Genomic DNA, 23,222 nt, shown 5'->3' with positions numbered 1-23,222 from the left:
AAGATCTTTCTCTCTCTAACAATCAGTTAAAATGAATCAAAGGCCTTAATATAAAACCTGCAAATTTGAACCAAGCAGAGAAAAACTGAACAAGGAGATCCAGGGCTGAGGCACAAGCAGGGACTTCCATCACACTGGGTATGCATATTCTTTCATTTCTCGATGCTCTTTCTCCACCTTCTCAGAATATCATTTGTCTTTATTACTAACTTTTCATATTTAAAAAGTGAAAGCTTATAATCAAAGCTTGCTATGCAACATTTTTTTCTTTTTTTTCCCCATTTTTTATTGGATATTTTATTTACACTTCAGATGCCATCCCTTTCCCCATTCCCTCCCTTAGAAAACCCCTATCCCATGCCCCCTTTTCCTTTTTGCGCTTATACATTTTTTTTAAAAAATGTTAATCAAAGGCTTTATAAGTTGCAACATTTTTAATTAATGTGATTGTTAACATATTTGTATAATCACTAAATTTAAGATAATTGTTAATGTTATTGATTTACATTAATAGCATTTCTTCTAAGGTGGTAAATGCATGATGGGTAAGGTTTATATTGTTATATTTTGATATATTATATCATATTTTATCATATTGCTCCAGATTTATAATACTACTTTTAGCTATGAGTTTTACATTTAAAATTTTTACTTAATAATCTCAGTTTTAGTAAATTATTTTATTATTTCTTTTAGGATAGATTTCCTCTTCTAAACAATCTGAAGTAATCTACATTAAATTCTATCAGTACTACAAAAGCATTTAGGAATTTAAATGTAAGAACAAGTAATGAGAAAAAAGAACTGTGAATTTGAAAGGGAGTGAGAAGGAGTATATGGGAGTGTGTAGAGAGAGGAAAGGCACAAGAAAATGATGAAAACATGCTCTAATCTCAAAAAGTAAAAACGTAACATTTAAATACGTTGTCATAGAATTTAAGTTTTCTGCAGAAAACTGGGTTAATACTTAAATCTGGGATTTTAGACGTATTTATTTTATTCCCTTTTAAATATTTAACTAACCTTTTATCTCTGAGAGCTAGATTACAGTATGATTTACATAGACTTGGTTGAATGTAAGTTGTTGGATGATATTTGATCTTATTATGTCTGAATATTTATATGATTTTTATTTTTTTGGAAAATCTTTTATGTCTTTGACATATTGAAGTCTCACTTGAATTCCAACAATCTCAATATTTATTCTTTTTATTCATTCCCAAATTTCTTATTATTCCACCTCATTTTTTATCATTTTTCAACTGTGTATTTCCCAGTTGCCTGCTACAAGCTTATTGACTCTTTCTTCTATTGTATCTATTACGCTATTGGTGTTTTAATTTCACTTTGTGTCATTTACGTATCAGGATAAATTTTTGGTCTTCATCTCTATGTTCCCTTTTATAGAAGCATAAAATCATATATCCATACTTTCTTATGAAGACGTGGTGTGTGTGTGTGTGTGAGAGAGAGAGAGAGAGAGAGAGAGAGAGAGAGAGACAGAGAGGGAGAGAGCACATAAACAATTGCCTGTGAAACAGAGGCACAAGCAGTTGTGACCAAACCCAGGTCTTGTGCAAGAATGGTCTGCATTTTTAAGTGCTAATATATCTCTTCAGGACCTTAATTTTGGGATTTTTCTCTTGAGGAACCTCCACAATAATGGGCCAGGTTTATGTTGCCACCAGTGAATAAAGGCTTTTCAATTTCCGTACCTGCTTAGCATTTATTCTCTTGATTATTGCCGTTCTGATCAAGTTGAGATGAAATTTAAAAGAAAGCTCCATTTTCATTGCCCTAACGTGAAGAGGTCAAACACTTTCAAATATTTATTGTCTATCTTTATTTTTTTAATTACATTTGAAATGTTAACCTATGTTGTAACAGTGAATATATAGACTTCTCTGTGGCAACTTTTGCTGTTGGACTGCTTGCTGTTGCCCTGACTTAAAAATGCATTCTTTTACTGGGCTTAGAGCCTATTTTGTCAGGAACCAAACAGGTACTGAAGATCATCTGAGACATCAAGCCTCATAGATGAAACAAATGGAAATTCAGATGCAACTATCAGTGAATGAGCAGGTACATTATATAATATATATATTATATATTATATATTATATATATTATATTATATATTATATAATGTATATATTATATATATAATATATACATTATATAATATATATAATATATTATATATATAATATATAATATATATATTATATAATGTTATATAATATATATGTATTATATAATATATATTAATATATATAATATATTATATATATATTACATATTACAAATATATATAATATATAGTATATACATATACTATATATTATATATAATGTATATGTATATACATATACATATATATGTGTGTGTTACAAATGTACATATATATAATAATATATATAATATATATGTACATTTGTATAATATTTAATATATAATATGTATAATATTATATAGTATGTGACACAAATGTATATATGTATATAATATATGTGTATGTATATATATATATGTATAACATATAGTATGGATGTAGATATGCAAAGATAGAAATTCATTCTATAAATTTTGTTAATCTAGAGTGTTGTGTCCCGAGCTGCCCTACGTTTGGGGGCCAAAATGTCATGGGCCACTCTGTCAGTATTGAAACTCGCACTGCCAAAAGCCTTGGGGGCTAAACTGTTAGAGCCTGCACTGCCCCAAGTTGCTCAAGTCTATGGGTCGGGGTTCAGCAAGAGAGAGAGTGAGAACAGACATGAAGAATGGAGACCAAAGAGAGTGTGATCCAATCCCATTTATTCTTCAGTCTCTCTTCTTCTCTCGAAGTCCCATGTCTTCAGTTCCTAGTCCCTAGTTCCTAGTCCCTAGTGCCTCCAAGTTCCAAGTTCTTTCTCCAAGTGCCAAATGCCTAATAACTAATAATTCTTCTTCTGAGTTCTCTAGTCCAAGTGTCTTCTTCCTCAATGCCTAATTCCTACTCCAAGTTGTACTCTAAATTGTACTCTCTAACCTAATTCCTAGTTCCAAGTTGTACTTCCAAGTGCCTAATAATCTGTTACTCTCTTCTGTCTGCCTCTCACCTTTTATATGTCTCACTTCTAAGCCACACCTCTAAGTCACACCTTTAATCATGCCCTTAGGTCTTGTCTCTAAATCTGATCTCTAAGTCACACCCTTAAGTCACACACCTTTAAGTCTCACACACCCAAGGGAAGATCCTGGGTATCTAAGACAAGATGTTATCAGAGTGTGCTCAGCTGTTGTAGGCTATTGTAATCAAATCTCTTATCAGGGTATATGGCTCAAGATGGCTGTAAGGATGATAGCCGCCTTCTGTCGGCTCCCCACACTAGAGAGTACTGACTAACAGAATATGTAAATAGATTGAGTATAGGTCAATATAAAAGATAGCTGTGCACATTGAACACCTGCTAGGACATGTGTGGAGGTCAGAGGACAAATTACATAAACAAATTTTTTCCAAGGATCTTTTAATATTGGCTATTATATGGTTAGATTATCTTATAACAATTTGAATTTTAACTGATTTCCATGAATATTTTGCTCATTGTAACATTCAGATATTAATATATTAGTCATTTATTCCAACTAGATTTTTTATAAAGTGCATAACAATTTTTATTTTTTCGATTTTGCATACATGTGTATGTCTATGCATATGATATAGGAGGAGGTCAGATTACAAATTGTAGGAGTTTGTACTTTCTATCAGGTGGGATCTGGCTTCTAAAAAAATGGTCTTCAGCATTGGCATCTAGCACCTCTGTAAAATAAGACATCTTGCTGGCTCTTTATCTTTGTCATTTGCTTTCCAGAAATTCTAATCAAGATGTTTATTTCTTTGCATTTGTAGTCATTTTTACTATTTAATAGCTGGATCTCACCCTAGATTAAACTTTGTCAAGGTTCTATTTTTATTGTAATGTATGTTTTTCAGCAATACAATCAATAAACAGATGCAAACATTCTCAATAAAATACTTGCAAACTGAATACAAGAGCATATCCAGAAGATCATCTGCCATAATCAGGTAGGCCTAGTCCCAGAGATGCTGATATCATTCAACATATTTAATTCAAAAAATATATTTAACCACATAAACAGACTTAATGACAAAAATCACATGATCACTACCTTAGATACAGAAAAGGACTTTAACAAATGCAACATCACTTTATGATAAAAGTACTGAATATTCTGGAGATATAAAAGACGCAACTCAACATAACATTGATGATTTATGTCAAGCTCACATCTAACATCAACTAAATGGAAATAAACTCAAGAAATCACTGCTAAAATTAGATCCAGGAACAAAAGACTTTTTCTGTATTTACTCATTTTATTACTTGAATTCTAACTTAGAACAGTAAGACAACTGAAGGAGATCAAGTTAATAGAAATACAAAAGGAAAACTAACAAGCAATTTTTTATTTTCAGATGTTATGGTTTTATGAATAAAAGACCCTAAACAATCCATGAGAAAATATCTACAACCAATAAACACTTTCAGCAGAACAACAAGAAACAAAATACAGAAAATTCAAGAGCCTTCCCATATAAAAATGACAAATAGGCTAAGAAAGAAATCAATCAAATAACATATTTCAAAATATCCTCAAAAAGTACCTTGAGTGAAAAACTATGTAATAAAAACTTAACACATTAAGAAGAACAGAAGATGGGATCAGAAGGACTAATGTAGTGGAAACTGACAGTCTAATATTAATAAAGTGCAGATTGGACAAAACTCATCAAATTTCTAACACAATTCTTTGCAAATAGAAACAAACTCAGATTCATATGAACACACACACACCAAACAATCCTCAATGGTGAATAAATTTCTGAAAGTATCACCACCTCTGAATTCTAGTTTTACAAGGAACTAACATAGTAAAAACAGCATGGTATTAGCACAAAAACAGACACATTGATCAATGGAATCAACCTGAAAACACTGACTTAATTCGTATGGACACTGATTTTTTTACTAATAAGCCAAAAATAAACACTGAAGAAAGGATTATCTTCAAAAATGACAGTGGTAAAAGTGTATGTCTGCAAGTATAAAAATGCAAGTATATCCATAACTATCTCTCTGCATAAAACTCAACTCCAAGTGGATCACTGACCTCCACATAAATTCAGATCATCAGAGACAAGAAATTGAGAAATGGGCACAAGAGAGAACTTTCTGACAGGACTACAATAGAAAGGCTCTAAGACCAAGAATTAATTAATAGGATTTCATGAAGCTGAACATAAGGCAAAGCAAGCAACACATCATTCAAGCAAAGCAGCAGCCAAAGGAAAATTTAAAAAGCAATTATATGTCCTATAAAATGTTAGTGGCTACAGTATATATGGAACTAAAACACTGAGCATTAGAAAACAACCCAATTTAAAATGGTGTTCAGAACTCAGCAGAGAGTCTCAAAAGATAAAATACAAAGGGCTGAGTAACACTTAAAAAAAAATGCTCAACAACATTCATAAGGGATCTGCAAATTAGCACTACTTTGAGATTTCACTGCACACCAGTCACAACTATCAAAATTAATAAAACCAATAATAGCACATGCTAATTAGAGTGCACACTAGTACAGTCATTATGAAAATTAGGGTAAAGTTTTTATCAGGAAGTTGGGTGTCAATATACATCAATCCAATTATACTACTATTTGACAAATACCAAAAAAACTCTACTGTAATACTTGTTCATACATATTCATTGATTCTGTGTTCTACAATATGAATAACCCCAGAAGTTAGATACCCACTAAGGTGCCAGCAAAAACACAATCTCCCAAAGAAGGGGGAAATACAACACAATGTTATCAACATTTAAGAAAGAAACTAGAATGGGAGTGATAAGAAAGAAAGGGGATGTGGGGACAGATAAAGGAAGAAATATAGAGGGCAGAATCTAACACTAAACTCCTTTTCCAATCCCACTTGGAAACATACTAGATTTAATTTATTCCTGGGACATGATGGCATAAGAAATCTTGCTGGGGCATTGTTTATCCAATTATTTGATGAATCTATTTGAATTCTTTTCACACGTGCATTTATTTTTAAGCTTCCACAGTAGTAGAGTAGTGTGTTTCCATAAGAGAAATGATGTTATGTCTTTTTTTCATTCATTCAAAAAACAGAACAAGAATGAAACAATATTCACACAAATATGAAAATCAAAACAAAAAAGCCAAAGCAAATAATATAAAGAAATGATGATAAAACAAAATGGGGGGGGGGAGTTCAAAAAAAAATAAACCCACTTAGTTTATTTTGTATTGGGTAAAAACTAGCCATGGGACCCACTGTGGAGTTTTCTCACTACATGTAGTGACATTCTGCTGTAGAAAACATACAGTTTTATGTTTAGAAAACATACAGGAAGGTAGTTGAGAGGAGTTTGATGCAAGGGAAGAATATGAACAGAATATATTGTATGATAAAACACTTTTAATTAAATAATAACCAAGATGAAACCCTCTATGTATAATACACATAGTTACTGTTGTAATATATTGAATGAGTATTGCATGTTTTTAACAACAAATTATATAAAGCTAATGAACCTTTAAGTAATCATATTGACTATATTTCAAACAGTAAAAATACAAATGCAGAGTATAATTGCACTTTTGTTTACTTATATATATGTATGCATCACCCACAGTTTAATGCATTTGCTATGTATTATTCAACCAGTACTCTGTACAACATTAACTAAATACAATAGTAAATAGAATGACTTACACTGCTTGCATAGCTTCTTGTATAGGCAACTTTTTTTTTGCTGCTGTAAAACCCAGAGTGTATCCCACTATTAGTGCAGCATCTGCAATAGCTTAAAAATGAACACAGAAGAAAAAGCTTAACAATCATAATTGGTCAAATAAAATACAAGTGAACTCTTTGGGATATCTACAAGATTTTTTTATGCTATTCTCTATTACTTGTCAGAGAGATGGGTAGGAACAAAGAGGAAGAAATAAGAGTGGTTGTAAAAGAGAGGGAGAGAAAAATTTGTAAATATTTCTGTAAATTATTCTAACAAGTATCAAAATAATATGACAAGAAGATGGTTATAAATTCATGCAAGAGTTGATAATATTCTTATAGTTGATGCTAGTCCTGAGCCACAGTTGCTACTTCTTTGGGAGCAGCGAGTCTGCCCTGTTAGGACTCTACATGGCTTAAATAAGGACTGTTCTTATGACCAAAGTCATGTGCTTTACTCAGAAGTTAATGATTGTGAAAGTTAATTGTCTGAAACAATGTCAGAGATCTAACTACTGACTGACAGTACAGCTGGGTAGCATAGCCTTTTATCTAATCAAGTATTAGATACTAATATAATTTAATTATTAACTTAATTTTATCTTACTTAATCTATATATTTAGTGTATTATAAATATATTTATATTCAACATGAACAAAAAAATAATATTTCCTTTGCCATATCACTACATACATTCTCAAAGTAAATACCAGTTTATGTTTTAAAAATGATATCTAACCATTGATTCATATGTCTGTCTCTGTACCAATACGATGTAGTTCTTATCACTATGGCTCTTTAGTACAAATTGAGGTCAGGGATGGTGATTCCTCCATAAGTTCTTTTATTCTCATAAGTTGAGAATAGTTTTTAGTATCCTGGTTGTTTTGTTACTGCATCTGAATTTTTGAGAATTGCTCTTTCTAGCTTTGTGAAGAATTGAGTTAAAATTTTGATGGGGACTGCGTTGAATTTGTAGATTGTTTTTGGTAAGATTGCCATTTTTATTATGAGAATCCTGCCAAACCATGAGCATGGGAGATCTTTTCATCTTCTGAGATTTTATTCTTCAGAGATTTGACGTACTTCTCATATAAATCTTTCATGCGCTTGGTTAGAGTCACACCAAGATATTTGATATTATTGTGAAGGATTGTGGGACTGTGAAAGGATAGCTTGGTTCCTGGTTGAGTGCAAGCCTCAAATCCTGGACCCTAATGGGACAACAGCAGGTGTTTGGCCACACCCACAGACTCCAGGCTCCTAACATATGACCAAGACCTCCATTGGTCCAAGCTTTTCAATCACATAGGGCAATGCAGCCCTTCCCAAAGAGATTTGTGTCACCTTGCACGGGTAGAGGGCATGACTACAGGCCTCAGCCTAAAGAGATTTCCATATTAACGAGATACCTAAAGGCCAGAGGGTGTAGCCAATTAAGTATTCCTTCCCAGACCCTCCTACCTCCTCCCTCCCTATTTAATTCGGATCTGCCCTGAGTTTCAGTGGGAGTACATCCAGATTCATCTACCATCCGCCATGACAATTAAGTTTTAAAAGCTATGGTCTTCCTCATGTCTTTGGGGCCCACCATGGGGAACCGTGGAGAAGGTCTCAACTATTGAGACATCATCTTATCTCCCGTGGAGGACCTTTCTATGTTCCTGCCATGGAGGCCACTGATTCAACCAAGCTAGCCAACCCTTGATCCAGCCAAGCCAGTGCTACCCGCAGGGCACTGCTGGGTCTCTCTTCCCCACCTTGTTCCTCTCACATCTCTGTTTTTCTGTGGCCCCCAGTGGCATCTGGGAGCCCAGAATGGAGACCACTGGCCTCCATGTCCACTCAAGAGCCCTGGCCCCTGAGGAACTTCAGACTAAGTTAGATCTCCCCTGGGCATGAGCCCCACAGTGTCTACCCGGCACTGCATGGAGTGAACTCAGTCAAAATTCCTGTGTGCTTTTGCCTCTTTGATCTATGGCAGACACTCGGGAACCACAACTCTGCCCAACAGGACCCACGCAACCCACACACGAGCTAATCGCCCTACAAAGGATAATGTTTTGAAGACCTAGAAATAAATAATCCCACACACTTATGATCACTTGATATTTGACAAAGAAGGCAAAACCATCCAGTGGAAAAAAAAGACAGCATTTCGACACATGGTGCTGGATCCACTGGCACTCAGCATGTAGGAGAATGCAAGGCGATCCATTCTTAGCTCCTTGTACAAAGGAAAAGTCCAAGTGGATCAAGAACCTCCACATAAAACTAGATCAGAATCAATAGGTTAACAGATTATTTGAAATTGAATCAGTGCTTATTTAATGCAGGAAACAGTTTACATAAGACAATGTAAATTGAACAAATGATACTGTGTGCAGCTATCCCCTTCTATCCCCACCCTGTACTCTTCTTTCTACCCTCTCCTTGATCCTCCATATCCATATCCGCTCCCACTCTCTCAATGTGCCCTTCCCCCAGGCCTGAGCAGGCCTGCAAAGTCATTTACCACAATAGACCAAGCAACAGTAGGACCTAGGAGAAGCATTGCATTATCAGCCCTGGCTCCTTGGAGACTGCTACCTGAGCTAAGAAGACTGGACTGCCTGCTGAGCTAGCCTTGACACCTTCAGGACTGCTATCTCCTTGCCCAGACCCTGAGCTGAACTGAGAAGAGACTCTGGGGGGTGGGGCTTCCCCTTTATATGTGAAAGCAAATTATTAAACTTCGAGCCTTGATCAGAGAACTTTGTCTTGGCTTCATCTCTTCCCGCCCGTTTCCCTATTCTCAACCTCTCTTACAGGTGAACCCAGTTCAACATTGTTGCTGCTGGCAGCAACGCTCAAGGACAGAAAAACAAAGACATAGAAAAAAAATTGCCACTTAAAACATTCCTGTACTTTCTATTCCTGTAAAACTTTTCAGTGATATTTAGATGATTTAACTACTGTTACAAATCTCATAATTAGATATATCAATGTTATTTTAATATTATGAAACCAAGTCATCATTCCTTAGTACAGGGTCATCACCTGGGCAACAGTACTTATCAGTTAAACCACACAGAAATCTGATAATTATACAAAATGGGCTATACATACTAAAAAATAAATAAATAAATAAAAACCAAACAAACAAACAAAAAACTTGCCTAAATATAATCCAGATGAGTTTGTTGGAACGTGGTCAAAAATGAATGTTGTGGCAAGTATATACATTGGCATCCCTGCTATTCCATGGAGAAACTGCCCGAAGATGAAGAGAAAGATACATATTGATTTGTTCTGTATTAATGTTTCTTCACAAACTTTAGTTGTCATTTTTCCTTCCTTGCACAACTCTTTTGAAAAATAAAAAATATATTTTACTGAATTGAGTTCAAAATTAAATTTATAATTAATTTTCTGGTGCTACCAGCACCATGCTTTTTTGTTAGGTTTAGGATAGTCATACAATTTATTCCTCATTGTGTTTTAAATAGAAATAGCACATTAAAAGAAAATGAGTGGGAATACTAGAAGACATATTCAGATTATGAAATGGTATAGTTATTTATATGCACAGGATTACATATACACAGATATTCTTATATACATATACATTTTTGCATGCATAATCCATATTGCACTCACTTTCCAATTCTTTGCATTTTGTTCTTCTGACATATGACTTCAGAATAAAAGCACTCGCAATGCCCTGGATAGTCCATGGTCTTTTCTTTAGCAATTTTTAAATTACATATAAATTACTCCTAGGATTAAATAATTTGCTTGAGAAGTAGGCTTCAGACATGAAAATGACCTTGCACTTGGACAGGGAAGTAGCCTTAGACACTATGGTCATCCTGATAAGCCCTTAGAAACAGTGATCATAGAAGTATTCATGTAACTGGGTTTAATGCCTTGCTTTTACCTTGACTATCTGTGTTTATTGTCTTGCTTGTTCTTTAACTATTTGCATCTATTGTATTGCTAGACTCTCAACCTTGAACTGACATTAATACATGAATGTAGTTAAAATGGTATAAAAGCATAAAGGAGGTAGGGGAATGAGATAGAGATTTCTATGGAGGAGAAATGGGGAAAGTAGGTGACCTCTGTATTGTAATAAATAAAATATGGAACAAAAAATGAAAATAATTTCCTTGAGATTCTATAATATACTATTATTGTTTGTATATGAAATACCTCTCTAAAGTCTCATGTAGTCAATACTTGATTTCCTGGTGATATTATTTGGAGTGTTCCTACAAATGTGTGTGAGAGAGGCACCTCATGGTCTCTGAAAGGTGTATCTTGTCCCAGTTCCTTCCTGCCTTCACTCTGCTTTGTTCCACCATAAGGTCAACTGACTTCCCTTGCATCCTCCCAGTGTTCTCCCTGGCCATGGCTCAGAGTCAATGGAGACTAGCAACCATGGAGGGAACACTCTGAAACCATAAATTAAAAAGACATATTCTCTATTGTTAAGTTGTTTCTGACCTTTATGCACAGCAACAAGACAACTAAGTGTACACTGAATCATGAAGCCAAGGTATTAAGGTATTAAATGATAACGATTTCCAAGGTACTCTGTGGTCAACTACACATTTTATTTTAAAATCATTTAGATCACAGGTTATTTCTTAATAGTCTTACTCACATGGTTATAAGATTTGTGTATCTATACATTTTAGTTGATTGCAGAACTAAACACATAATAGTAAACCATAACTATTTTGATGATCTTGGGTGAAATTTAACACATGCTTGTAAAATGTTATTGTAGAAACTAAAAAGTGAAAGTATAACCAATTATACCAATGAAATGGTATTTGGTCTAGTTTATGTGAAGAAATACATAACTCAGTGGAAAGTGGGAAGATGCACTAAATTCATAATTTAACTCAGCATAGAACTCCATCTTTGTTTTTTTAAATAATATATTCTGTGTTCAACTGGTATTTTTAAGACATTTTCATACATGTATGCAATATATTCCAATTGATGTCACACCTTTAGTCTTTCTCTCCTCCTCACACTCCATTGATTGGCTTCTACTTTGCAACTGGATCCCTTTCCCATTCACAGTCTTATTTTTTTTAATGAACCCATAAGCTGCATTAGAATTGTTTACTGGGAGTGTTATTTGTAGGATTGTGGTTCATACTCACCTGCCAAAGACTCTCTTCTCTCTTCTCTCTCCCTCTCCCTCTCCCTCTCCCTCACCCACACCCACTCACTCTCCCTCTCTCACTATCTCCCTCTCTCACTCTCTCACACTCTCTCTATCTCTGTGTGTGTGTCTGTCTGTCTGTCTGTCTGTCTGTCTCTCAGAATTATCTAGCTACATATATGTCTACAGGAATGCATGGTGACTTGTGAGTTAATTTTTCCTCCATGATAGGTTGTTCATAGGAAGCTATCTTGGGTAACTGATGTGCAGAACTCACTGCTGCCATGAGTTCAAGTCTACAATGGCTACTTCATGCCTAAGTTAAATGTTTTACATTACTTATCCTTAAGCTCTTTCCTTTTTCTGCCTCTTCTTCTGCAATGTTCTGTGAACCCATTTATGGCTGAGCACATAACACCTCCTGATTAAATTCACTTCTTTTTTATTCTAGAAAGTTGAACATACTAGCCCACACCCTTCTATGGATCATATTTCTCAGCTTTCCGCTGGCTAAACTTTTTCAGTCTTAACAATAAAAAACAATTGTTCATTAAGGAAATTGAAAATTATAAGTAACTTAAGTCTAAGTAGCATCATATATAGATTCCCCCCCCAAAAAAAAACCTATCAAGAAGTGTTCAATACTACAAATGTGGATTAAATGTCTAATTTCACAACACATGGTTTAATTATAGTAAATAGCATTATAGTAAATAGCATGAGTTATGTTAATGACTTGACAAAAATTATATTGTTATAACATTTTATATGAGAATAAACCATCAACCACAGAGTAGACATAGAGGGAACCATGGCTCCAGCCGCATATGTAGCAGAGAATGGCCTTACTGGCATCGATGAGAGGAGAGGCCCTTGGACCTGTGAAGGGCCGATGCCTGAGTGTAGGAGAATGCCAGGGTGGTGAGGTAGGAGTGGGTGGGTCGGTGGGAGAGCACCCTCATAGAAGCAGGGCCAGGGGGAATAGGATAGGGGTTCTGCGGAAGGGAAACCGGGAAATGGGATAACATTTGAAATGTAACTAAATAAAATATCCAATAAAAAAATAAAGGCAATTTTCCTATATGTTGATATTTTTCATCTAGCATTGGGCAGCATAGGAGTTTAGTAAAAAACAAAACCACTACCATTCCAAAAAAAAAAAAAAAAAAAAAAACACACACACACACCAAGAAAAAAATAAAACAAAACCTAATGTTTTTTCAAAGGTTACAATAGATTGTGGACTATGATGACTTTCATGTGAATATTCTGTATGTGAAAAAACTAGCACTTCCAATTGGCAGCAGCAGATTCATCATAGGACTCAAGAGTTTCCTGGCACAAGGAAAGGGGCAGGTGCATATTTCACACCCAAGGTTTCCAAGCAGGAGATAAAAGGACAATGAGATAAAATAGCTGAGGACACTCACTGGAGGTGGTTTGAAAGACTTTGATATGTCATGTTGGCAGACAGAAAACTAGCTGCAAATGAAGGGAAGTAGCATATTTTATTTTTTATTTCATTTTTCAAAAATGAAAAATTTATTTTTCATTATGTGTTCTCTGAACCACTTTGGTATAGTCCACACACAGCTTCCTACATTCTATTTGTTATCTAATCTAGGGTCTAATTATGAAAGCACAAAAAAGGAAAGAGCAGAAAATAAAATTAGAAGACGTAGCAATAATGGAAGATGTGCAGATAAGCAAATGGAAAAGAATCTCTCCTCCCTCTGTCCTTCTGTCCCTCTGTTCCTCTCTCCATCTCTTCCTTTGTCCTTCTGTCCCTCTGTCTCTCTGTCTCTCTGTCTCTCTTTCTTTCTTTCTGGGGGGGGGGCACATACATGAGAATGTGGCTTTCTGCCTGTGGCTATGTGTTTGTATAAAATAAAATGAGTGTATAGTCAAAAAGATTTATGCACATAATCCCAAGTAGAACAAAATGTATAAAGCATAAGTGACAAAAATAGGATTCAAAAGGAAGAAAAAATATTTACTGCTATGACTCCTTAGCACTGATAATGCCCTTTTTAAAGATTAAGTTTTGTCATTCTGGTCTGGGCCCAAGCACAGAGCAGATCCCGGGTGGTAGCTCTGCCACCAATCTCATAGAACCCAGAGGAAGCAAGCCTCCCAGGAGCTCTAACCCAGGCAGTACCTTAGATAAGGAGTCAGCAACACCCACCCCAAACAGGGAGTACCTGGGACCCACTAGGACCCAGAAATTTACTTCTGGCCCAGAGCACTGGTTCCTTCCAGTCTGGGCCCAAACTCAGAGGAAGCGGACCTCCCAGGAGTTCTAACCCAGGCAGTATCTTAGGTAAGGAGACAGCAACACCCACCCCAAACAGGGAGTAACTGGGACCCACTGAGACCCAGGAATTCACTCCTGGCCCTGAGCACTGGTTCCTTCTGGTCTGGGCCTGGGCATTGAGCAGATCTTGGACCCCAGCTCTAACCCCAGTAGTAACACCTACCCCACACAGTTCTAAAACAACCTAGATAATAGGAAAGACAGGCTCCAGACAAAGACAGTGAGCACAGGTAGCACTAAGGAGATCAAGACAGCAAAAGGCAAGCACAAAAAAATAAGCATCAGCAGCCCAGTGTACTTGGCATCATTAGAACCTAGTTCTCCTACATTAAAAAGTCCTGAAGTCCCAATAAAACCAGAAAAGCAAGAATCAGATTTAAAATCACTTCTAATGATGATGATAAAGAACTTTAAGAAGGACATAAATAATACTCTCAAAGAATTTGAGGAGAACAAAGATAAACAATTAGAAGCCCTTAAAGAGAAAAAATAAGAATCCCTTAAAGAATTACAAGAGAACACAACCAAACAGATGAAGGAATTGAATAAAACCATCCAGGACATAAAAATGGAAGTAAAAACAATAAAGAAATCTCAAAGGGAGATTATCCTGGAGATAGAAAACCTAGGAAAAAGATCAGGAGTCGTAGATGCAAGCATCACCAACAGAATACAAGAGATAGAAGAGAGAATCTCAGGTGCAGAAGATACCATTGAAAATATTGACACAACTGTCAAAGAAAATGCAAAATGCAAAAAGTTCTTAACACAAAACATCCAGGAAATCCAGGACACAATGAGAAGACCAAACCTAAGAATAATAGGTATATATGAGAGTGAAGATTCCCAACTTAAAGGGCCAATAAATATATCAACAAAATTATAGCAGAAAACTTACCTAACCTAAAGAACAAGATGCCCATAAACATACAAGAAGCCTACAGAATGCCAAGTAGACTAGACCAGAAAAGAAATTCCTCCCATCACATAATAATCAAAACACCAAATGCACAAAACAAAGAAAGAATATTAAATGCAGTAAGGGAAAAAGGCCACATAACATATAAAGGCAGACCTATCAGAATTACACCAAACTTCTCACCTGATACTATAAAAGTGAGAAAGTCCTGGACAGATGTCATACAGACCCTAAGCGAACACAAATGCCAGCCCAGGCTACTATACCCAGCAAAATTCTCAATTACCACAGATGGAGAAACCAAGATATTCCATGACAAAATCAAATTTACACAGTATTTTTCCACAAACCCAGCATTACAAAGGATAATAACAGGAAAGCTCCAATACAAGGATGGAAATTATACCCTAGAAAGAGCAAGAAAGTAACCCTCTTCCAACAAATCCAAAAGAAGATAGCCACACAAAGATAACTTCACCTCTAATAACAAAAATAACAGGAAGCAACAATCACTGTACCTTGATATCTCTTAACATCAATAGACTCAATTCCCCAATAAAAAGACATAGACTAATGAGCTGGATATGTAAACAGGACCCAGCATTTCCTGCATACAGGAAACTCACCTCAGTGACAAAGACAGACACTACCTTAGAGTAAAAGGCTGGAAAAACAAAATTTCAAGCAAATGGTCTTAAGAAACAAGCTGGAGTAGCCATTCTAAAATCTGCAGCCCAAGAACACAAAGGGAGGGACTCATGGCTCCACCTGTATAGGTAGTTGAGGGTAGCCTTGTCAGGCATCAGTGGAAGTGGAGGGCCTTGATGCCTGAAAGTTTGGATTTCCTAGTGTTGGGGAATTCAAGAGCAGGGAGGCAGGAATAGGAGGATGGTGGGATCACACCCTAATAGAAACTCCCAGAATTATATGGATTAGACTTGACAAAGGCAGGCCACTGGGAGACTAGATTTCAGAATTCAAACAAAAAACTATCTTGATACTAAAATTTGTTTTGAGAAATGTATACTGTAGAATACACAGCCTTGGTGTATCTACTCATCAAGCAAGCTGAGCAGACCTGCTAGAACCTCTAATGTTCTAGAATTCCAGCTGGATGCAGTAAAGATACAGACATCAGAGGCTTATCAATTTACTCTTCCTCCTGCCCCTCTTCTAACATCTCAACGCCTATAATCAGCTTGAAGAAGTTAATAAAGAGTTGGGGCCCCTATTCCCTGGGCTTGGGGACTGAGGTGGTAAATATTAAGCTGTCTTTCTAGGGAAAAGTAGTGGTTTTGTGGGAACAGGGAAGAATAGCTAGGAATTATTGCATAGCCATAACCTATTGGTAGAAATCTGTATAAGTGTTATTAAGATGAAGTTATAATTTCTTAAATGGTACAAAATTTATTTTGATTTCAAAGTTAAGGTATTCATTGGTATGAGTTTCTTATTGATATAAAAGTAATAGTAATATTGTTACTCTCATAGGCATTGTGCCTATACAACACATTTAGGTATACAAGGCTTAGACCCAGTCCTTCTTTAACTATTTTTTAACTGATTTGAGATGTTTAGCCTGTGGGTTAAGGGCTTAGAGTAAGTTCATGGCTCTGAGTTTATTGTTAAGGTGTTTTCTATATTTTATTTAGAAATAGCTGAGAGGAGTTAACAGACAACAGTTCAGATTGCCTTACATGGATAATTGGTTTTCAAAATGTCAGAAGCCCACAGAATTGGCATTACAAACATTTCTATATTAATGTTCATTTTGATTAGAGACCTGTCTGCTCCTGACAGCTTTCATGTCTTTGGATTCTAAGAAGAAATTGAGCATTTTTGGAGTTATTCCAGTTGTGGTGAGACAGCCACTAGGCGAGAATTGCCTCTTTTCATCTACAGGCAATATACTGTCCAGAAAAGGACACATTTGTGGTATAGTCAACTGATTATATCTGCCAATACAGAGTAATCATCCCTTAATAATTCTGCATCACTAGGTCTGTCAGATGATCCTGGGCCGGAAGGCTCAAGATTGGATGCTCCAACGTCTTGTAGTATAGGGACTGTCTAGGTGTTCAGCGGTCTCTATAAATTGGCTAAGTTTTAGAAACTATGCTTTGTGCTTCCCATAATTTCAGTTAATTCAGTCATTCTGGATTTCTAATGGTGTTGAAAACCTATAGTCTCATAGCCAATCCCGGCTATTTATTTTGAGAGAAAAGATTTGAGAGGATGGTTTTCAGCTGACATTCATTCTAAAGCCAAGATAAAAGCCAGGTTCAGAACTTAGTCTTTTAGTTAGGACAGATGACAGAGGTTTTGTTTAGTCAACAAAATGATGAACTGGGTATTAGGTCTATCTTGTACCTTACTGATATAAATTGATATAGTTATGCTCCAATTGTATTTTGAGAGAAAAGTTTTTTTTTTTTTTTTTTTAATTTTAACTGGAAGAGTGATATGTAGGAAGAGCTAAGGTGAGAGGAGTAAGGAGAGGAAGAGGAGAAGTAAGGAGAGGAAGATGAGGAGAGGAAAAGCTAAGAGATGAGAGGGGGAAGGGGGAACATGGCTGGGGATTTTTGATTGTCTTTGCTAGTCAAAGGTAGTTGATATATCTAGGTTGGGTATTGGGTTATACTTCTGATTATATGGGCATCTTGTTATTGAGCATTACCAAACTTATAAAGCCGTCGATTAACATTTTTTTTAAAAGTTACTAACAAAAACAAAAGAAAAATATTCGGTTTTATGAACTAAAATTGTGTGTGTGTGTGTGTGTGTGTGTGTGTGTGTGTGTGTGTGTGTGTGTAAGCCAATGACATCAGAGGCCAAAGAATAGTACCCTTGAGGTGTATGTATTTGTGTTTTCTGGCTGAACAATATTTATGCTTGAAACCAAACTCAAGTCCTCTGCAAGAATAAGATATTTCTTAATTGCTGGCTAGAAATTTTAATATTGATCATGACAAGTTCCTGAGGATTCTAGTATTCTGATCAGAATACTGTTAAGAGAACAAAGTAAGGAAATGCTTTTCATTATCTACTTTTTATTAGTCATATTCTCATTGAAGCAAATATCAGTTCTATAAATATAAATGACATTTTAAAAACATGTATATTATACACATCATACATCTGTATGCATTACATAAAAACATGTTTAATATACATATCTTACATCTGTATGCATTACATAGCATGTGACTATTTTTATATTAAAATTGTTGTGCTTCATATTAACTACTTTCAAATTTAGTACTGTATAAGCTTAACTAACATTATAAACTTCAAAAACATTAATATACATATATTCATGTGGAAACATGTCCCTTAATCATCATTTCTTGTTAAAACCCAGCTTAACGTGCCAATAAAAACCTATACATGATAAGGAGTGATCTGAGACAACAGTGTTAGAAGTATACTCCAGGGGCATTTCAAGTAGATCTTATTTACTAGGAATAGTGAAAATTGTGAAATCAGCACTACTATCAAAAAACCACTATCTTTTTAAATTCAAATGGTAGTCAAAATGTAGCATACAGCTTTTGAAAAGGATTACTTTTCTAGTCACCCCTACATTCTATGTAAGCTTATTCCTATATTTGAACTTATATGAGTCTGTGCTATTAAGAAAACAAACAGAATAATTAAAGTATCTGGTACAAAATAAAAAGAATTTTTCTAGAGCTTTGTAACATCCTTAAAATTGTATGAAAGCAAAAATTTTATAAATTATCCTACAATATTTCTTCTTATGCTCATCTCTTTCCAAGAGAAAAATCAGAGCACTACGGATATTATTAAGCATGGTTACATAAACACATACAGAAGAAAGGATGCACAGATATACATCATGAACTATTTTCAATTTCTTGAACCATAGAGTTAAATAAATATTGATAATATATGAAAATATATTAGAAAAAAACTCACCTTCTTTTACTTGACTCAGTGTTATAATTTCATAATTATAGATAGGAACAGCAAAAACAATTGCTGCAAGTCCTGTTACAAAGCTGCCAGCTGCTGCCCATTTTGCCCTATTCCCTCTACCGCCAAAGTATCCTACAAACATTGCAACCAAGAAAGCAGCAAAATAATCACTAAAATTCATTATGAATGTCTCTGAATTTGACGTTGAAAAATGAGATGCATAAACAACTATGGTGACATCAACAAGAGCAAATAGCATACCTAGAAAGACAAAAGAAAACAAAAGTGAATATAATACAGTTTAATATACAAAATAAACCACAATTAAATTAATTAAAGTTATATTTATACTATACAAGATTATTTTATAATACTCTCAATGAGTAAAATCTATAAATAAAAATAAATTTATTAACTTTCATTATATATTTTACCTAAATATGAGAAGCTATTTTAAGTACCTCAATTAGTAGTAGTAGTAGTATCTTAGAGATAAATTATGTTTGAATCATCTCATCACTATATTAGATGTATCATGTTTCAATTTGAAGAATTAATAAATAATATAATGGATGTTTACCAATTTTGTAATTAAAGTTATAAAGACATTTGAAACCCAGCCTGGATTTCAAAGTATAACATTGTTCCAGATCTAAGAGTCTGTCTTTGAAGTTTAACATTTCTAAGCATTAAAATAAAAAATAAAACTAATGTATATATACAAATCAATCATTCTAAAGTGTATGAAATAAATAAATGTGGCATTATCTGTGAACACTCACCATTCAGCATGTAAAAACATACCAAAAGAAAAAAACCCAAAAAAACATTAAAAAAAAAAATCAAAAGAAAGAAAACCTTAGTGATGCAGAATTATTAAGGGCTGATTACTCTGTCTAGGCAGATGTAATCAGTCAACTATTCTGCAAGTGTGTCCTTTTCTGGGCAGTAATTTGTCTGTAGATGGAAAGAGGCAATTCTTGCCTAGTGGCTGTCTCACCACAACTGGAGTAACTCCAAGGATGCTCAATTTCTTCTTAGAATCCAAGACAGGAAGCTGTCAGGAGCAGACAGGTCTCTAATCAAAATGAACATTAATACAGAAATGTTTGTCATGTCAATTCTGTGGACTTCTGACGTTTTGAAAACCAGCTGTCCATGTAAGGTAACCTGGACTATTGTCTGTTCACTCCTCTCAGCTATTTCTAATAAAATATAGAAAACACCCTAACAATAAACTCCAAGCCACGAATTTTCTATAGTCCCTTAACTCACAGGCTATCTATCTCAAATCAGTTAAAAAATTTAAAGAAGGACTGGATCTAAGCCTTGTATTCCTAAATGTGTTATACAGGCACAATGCCCATGAGAGTATCAATATTCATCTTTCTTTTATATCAATAAGAAGCTCGTACCAATGAAAACCTTACATTTAAAATCAAAGTAAATTTTGTGCCATTTAAGAAATTATAACTTCATCGTGATAATGATTATACAGATTTCTACCAATAGGTTATTCTGCATCACTAAGGTCTGTCAGATGATTCTGGGCCAGAAGGCTGAAGATTTGATGCTCCAACGTTTGGTAGTACAGGGACTGTCCAGGTGTTCAGCAATTTCTATAAATTGGCTAAGTTTTAGAAGCTATGCTTAGTGCTTCCCATAATTTCAGTTAACTCAGTCATTCTGGTTTTCTGACAGGGTTGAAGACCTATAGTCTCATAGCCAATCCTGGCTATTTACTTTGAGAGAAAAGATTTGAGTGGATGGTTTTCAGCTGACATTCATTCTAAAGAAAGAAAGCCAGGTTCAAAACTAAGTGTTTTAGTTAGGAGAGATGACAGAGGTTCTGGTTAGTCAACAAAATGATGGACTGGGTATTAGGACTATCTTGTACCTCACTGGTACAAATAGGCATAATTATGCTCTAATTGTACTTTGAGAGAAAAGTTTTATTTTAACAGGAAGGGTGATATGTAGGAGGAGCTAAGGGAAAAGGAGTACCTAGAGGAAGAGATGGCGTGAGGAGAGGAGAAGCTAGGTGATGAAAGAGAGAAAGAGATGAGGGGCATGGAGGCAGATGTTCACATGTCTCCACCAGTCAAAGATAGTTTATATATCTAGGTTGGGTATTGGGTTACACTTCTGATTGAGCATTACCAAACTTATAAAGCCTTTGATTAACATTTTAAAAAATTGTATAAAAGCAAAAAGGAAAAGGGGGCATGGGATAGGGGTTTTCTAGGGAGGGGAAATGGGGAAAGGGGATGGCTTCTGAAATGTAAATAAAATATCCAATAAAAAGAAAGAAAGAAAACAATCACACTAAGGGGGAAAGTGATCTGATATAAGGAATAGCTGCAAAAAAATCCATTTCTTAGAGTGAAAACAGAAAATGGTTATAAATTGAAACTCATGGTGTGTGTGCAAAGTGGCAGGATCATATGTCATTGCCAAAACGTCAATCTCTGCTGCTGCACAATTACCTCAAAACACTCTTTGGATTGCAGGGATCCAGGAATTCACAGGCTCTGCCTAAAGCTCCTAAAGCTCTGAGAACCAACTGATCCCCTGCTGGTCTACAGCACCAGGGCCAGGCACAGGAGCACAGTGCGGAGGAAACATTCAGGATTGTTGCTGATAGAATGTCTGTTTCCTACATTACCTCCAAGAACCTCAATCACTCAGTGTCGCTCCTGCTGCCACAATCACCACCCAAATCAGAAAACCACAGAAGACTCTGCCTACACTTTTGGTACCTACTGCCCCAGCCTCTCGCTGACAATAGCTAAGTGTGAGTGCGGGTAGGAAGCCAGTGGGCGAGTGTAGTTTCCTAGTTATTACAAATTTTTTTAGTAAAAGTATCTAACTAAGATAATAGAAGAGAAAGAAAAGGAAGAGGCAAGAGGAAGGAGAAAACAACATGTGGATAACGGGCACTCATGTGTTTCTTCCTGTGCTCTGAACCACTTGAAGTCTTGCAACCCCTCAATTCAAAGATGAGGAATCAAACTCCAGGCAGAAACCTGGTTTGTCGGTGTATCAAATTGTGAGCAGAAATCGTGAAGGCGATGCTGTTTTCAGTTATATTTTGATCTCCCGAGCATTCAACCCGAACTTAAGGTGGTCATTAAATAACATGTACTAACTCAACACCACCTTGCCAGATGTTCTGTAGCTGTAACCCACTGTGTGGAACGCACCTTGTCAAGGAAGGAGCCAAAGACTGAAGGCAGTGGCAGTGCATTGGGTTAACTGATTTTCATTCATGTTTGGAAAACAAGTCAGATATCATCTACCTGCTCCTTCCCACAGTATGTCAGTCTCATGTCTACCACAGTAAATTCTCTAGCCTGAGAAACTCTGCTCCTCTAACTTACCATGAGCAAAGACTGCTACAAAGAGCAGAAACAGGAAGGTCTTAATGTTGTTGAAACGCTGTAAACAAGGGAAAATGAGAGGGCCCAAACCAAATGGTCTTTCTGAAGAATCCTTGTACTCTGGATGCAACTTTTTCCTATCTGGGATATTTGCAAACTTCTTCATGGCAGTTGGAAGTGTTACCAGGTACGTTTCTATTTTCATGTGTTCCTCACTACTCTGGTGTTCATTCTTATTTACCACGAGCGCCTCCTCCACTTTATCTGAAGTTTTTCTCTCATCCTGGGCCATGGCCTATCCACAGCAGTTCTGAGGATACTCGAGGTGTCTTGGAGGCTCCTGTGTACTCCCTGGGCCCAGTGAGTAATGTTTTCACTGCCACTGGAACCTCTATAGGGAACGTTATTTCCAGTGCAGGGAGCCAACGTCTTTACCGTCCTGTTGAGTGACGCTGCAGAAATTCCAAGCCTGGATTCCATCTTCTCTGTGAAAAAAAAAAAAAAAAAAAAAAAGAAGAAGGGAAGGAGAGAAGAGGAAGAGGAAAGAGGACGTGAATATGATTAAACCATGTTGAACAAAACGTCAAATAAATAATAAAAACATTTGTAAAAGAAATGGAAAAATAAATATGTAAGCAAAGAAATAAGGAACCAACCATCAGTATCTCGAGGCTTT

At 35.6% G+C, this 23,222-nt stretch overlaps 1 protein-coding gene across 1 annotated transcript in view; it reads right to left on the bottom strand.

The window, feature by feature from the left end:
• Nucleotides 1-22,995, bottom strand: part of LOC117722638 (solute carrier organic anion transporter family member 6C1-like) — an 87,011-nt gene extending 64,016 nt beyond the window's left edge. The window contains exons 1-4 of the mRNA XM_034521888.1: nucleotides 22,547-22,995; nucleotides 19,167-19,427; nucleotides 9,992-10,180; nucleotides 6,809-6,899 (exon numbers count right to left, since the gene is read on the bottom strand). Coding sequence (XP_034377779.1) covers nucleotides 6,809-6,899; nucleotides 9,992-10,180; nucleotides 19,167-19,427; nucleotides 22,547-22,838 — 833 coding nt within the window. The 5' untranslated portion in view covers nucleotides 22,839-22,995. The remainder of the gene's footprint in view (nucleotides 1-6,808; nucleotides 6,900-9,991; nucleotides 10,181-19,166; nucleotides 19,428-22,546) is intronic.
• Nucleotides 22,996-23,222: the final 227 nt, after the last annotated feature.

The sequence above is a fragment of the Arvicanthis niloticus genome, chromosome 17 (assembly GCF_011762505.2).
Source record: "Arvicanthis niloticus isolate mArvNil1 chromosome 17, mArvNil1.pat.X, whole genome shotgun sequence".
Taxonomy (NCBI): Eukaryota; Metazoa; Chordata; class Mammalia; order Rodentia; family Muridae; genus Arvicanthis; species Arvicanthis niloticus.
The sequence above is the reverse complement of the archived record's forward strand: the minus strand, read 5'-3'. Positions and strand labels throughout refer to the sequence as shown.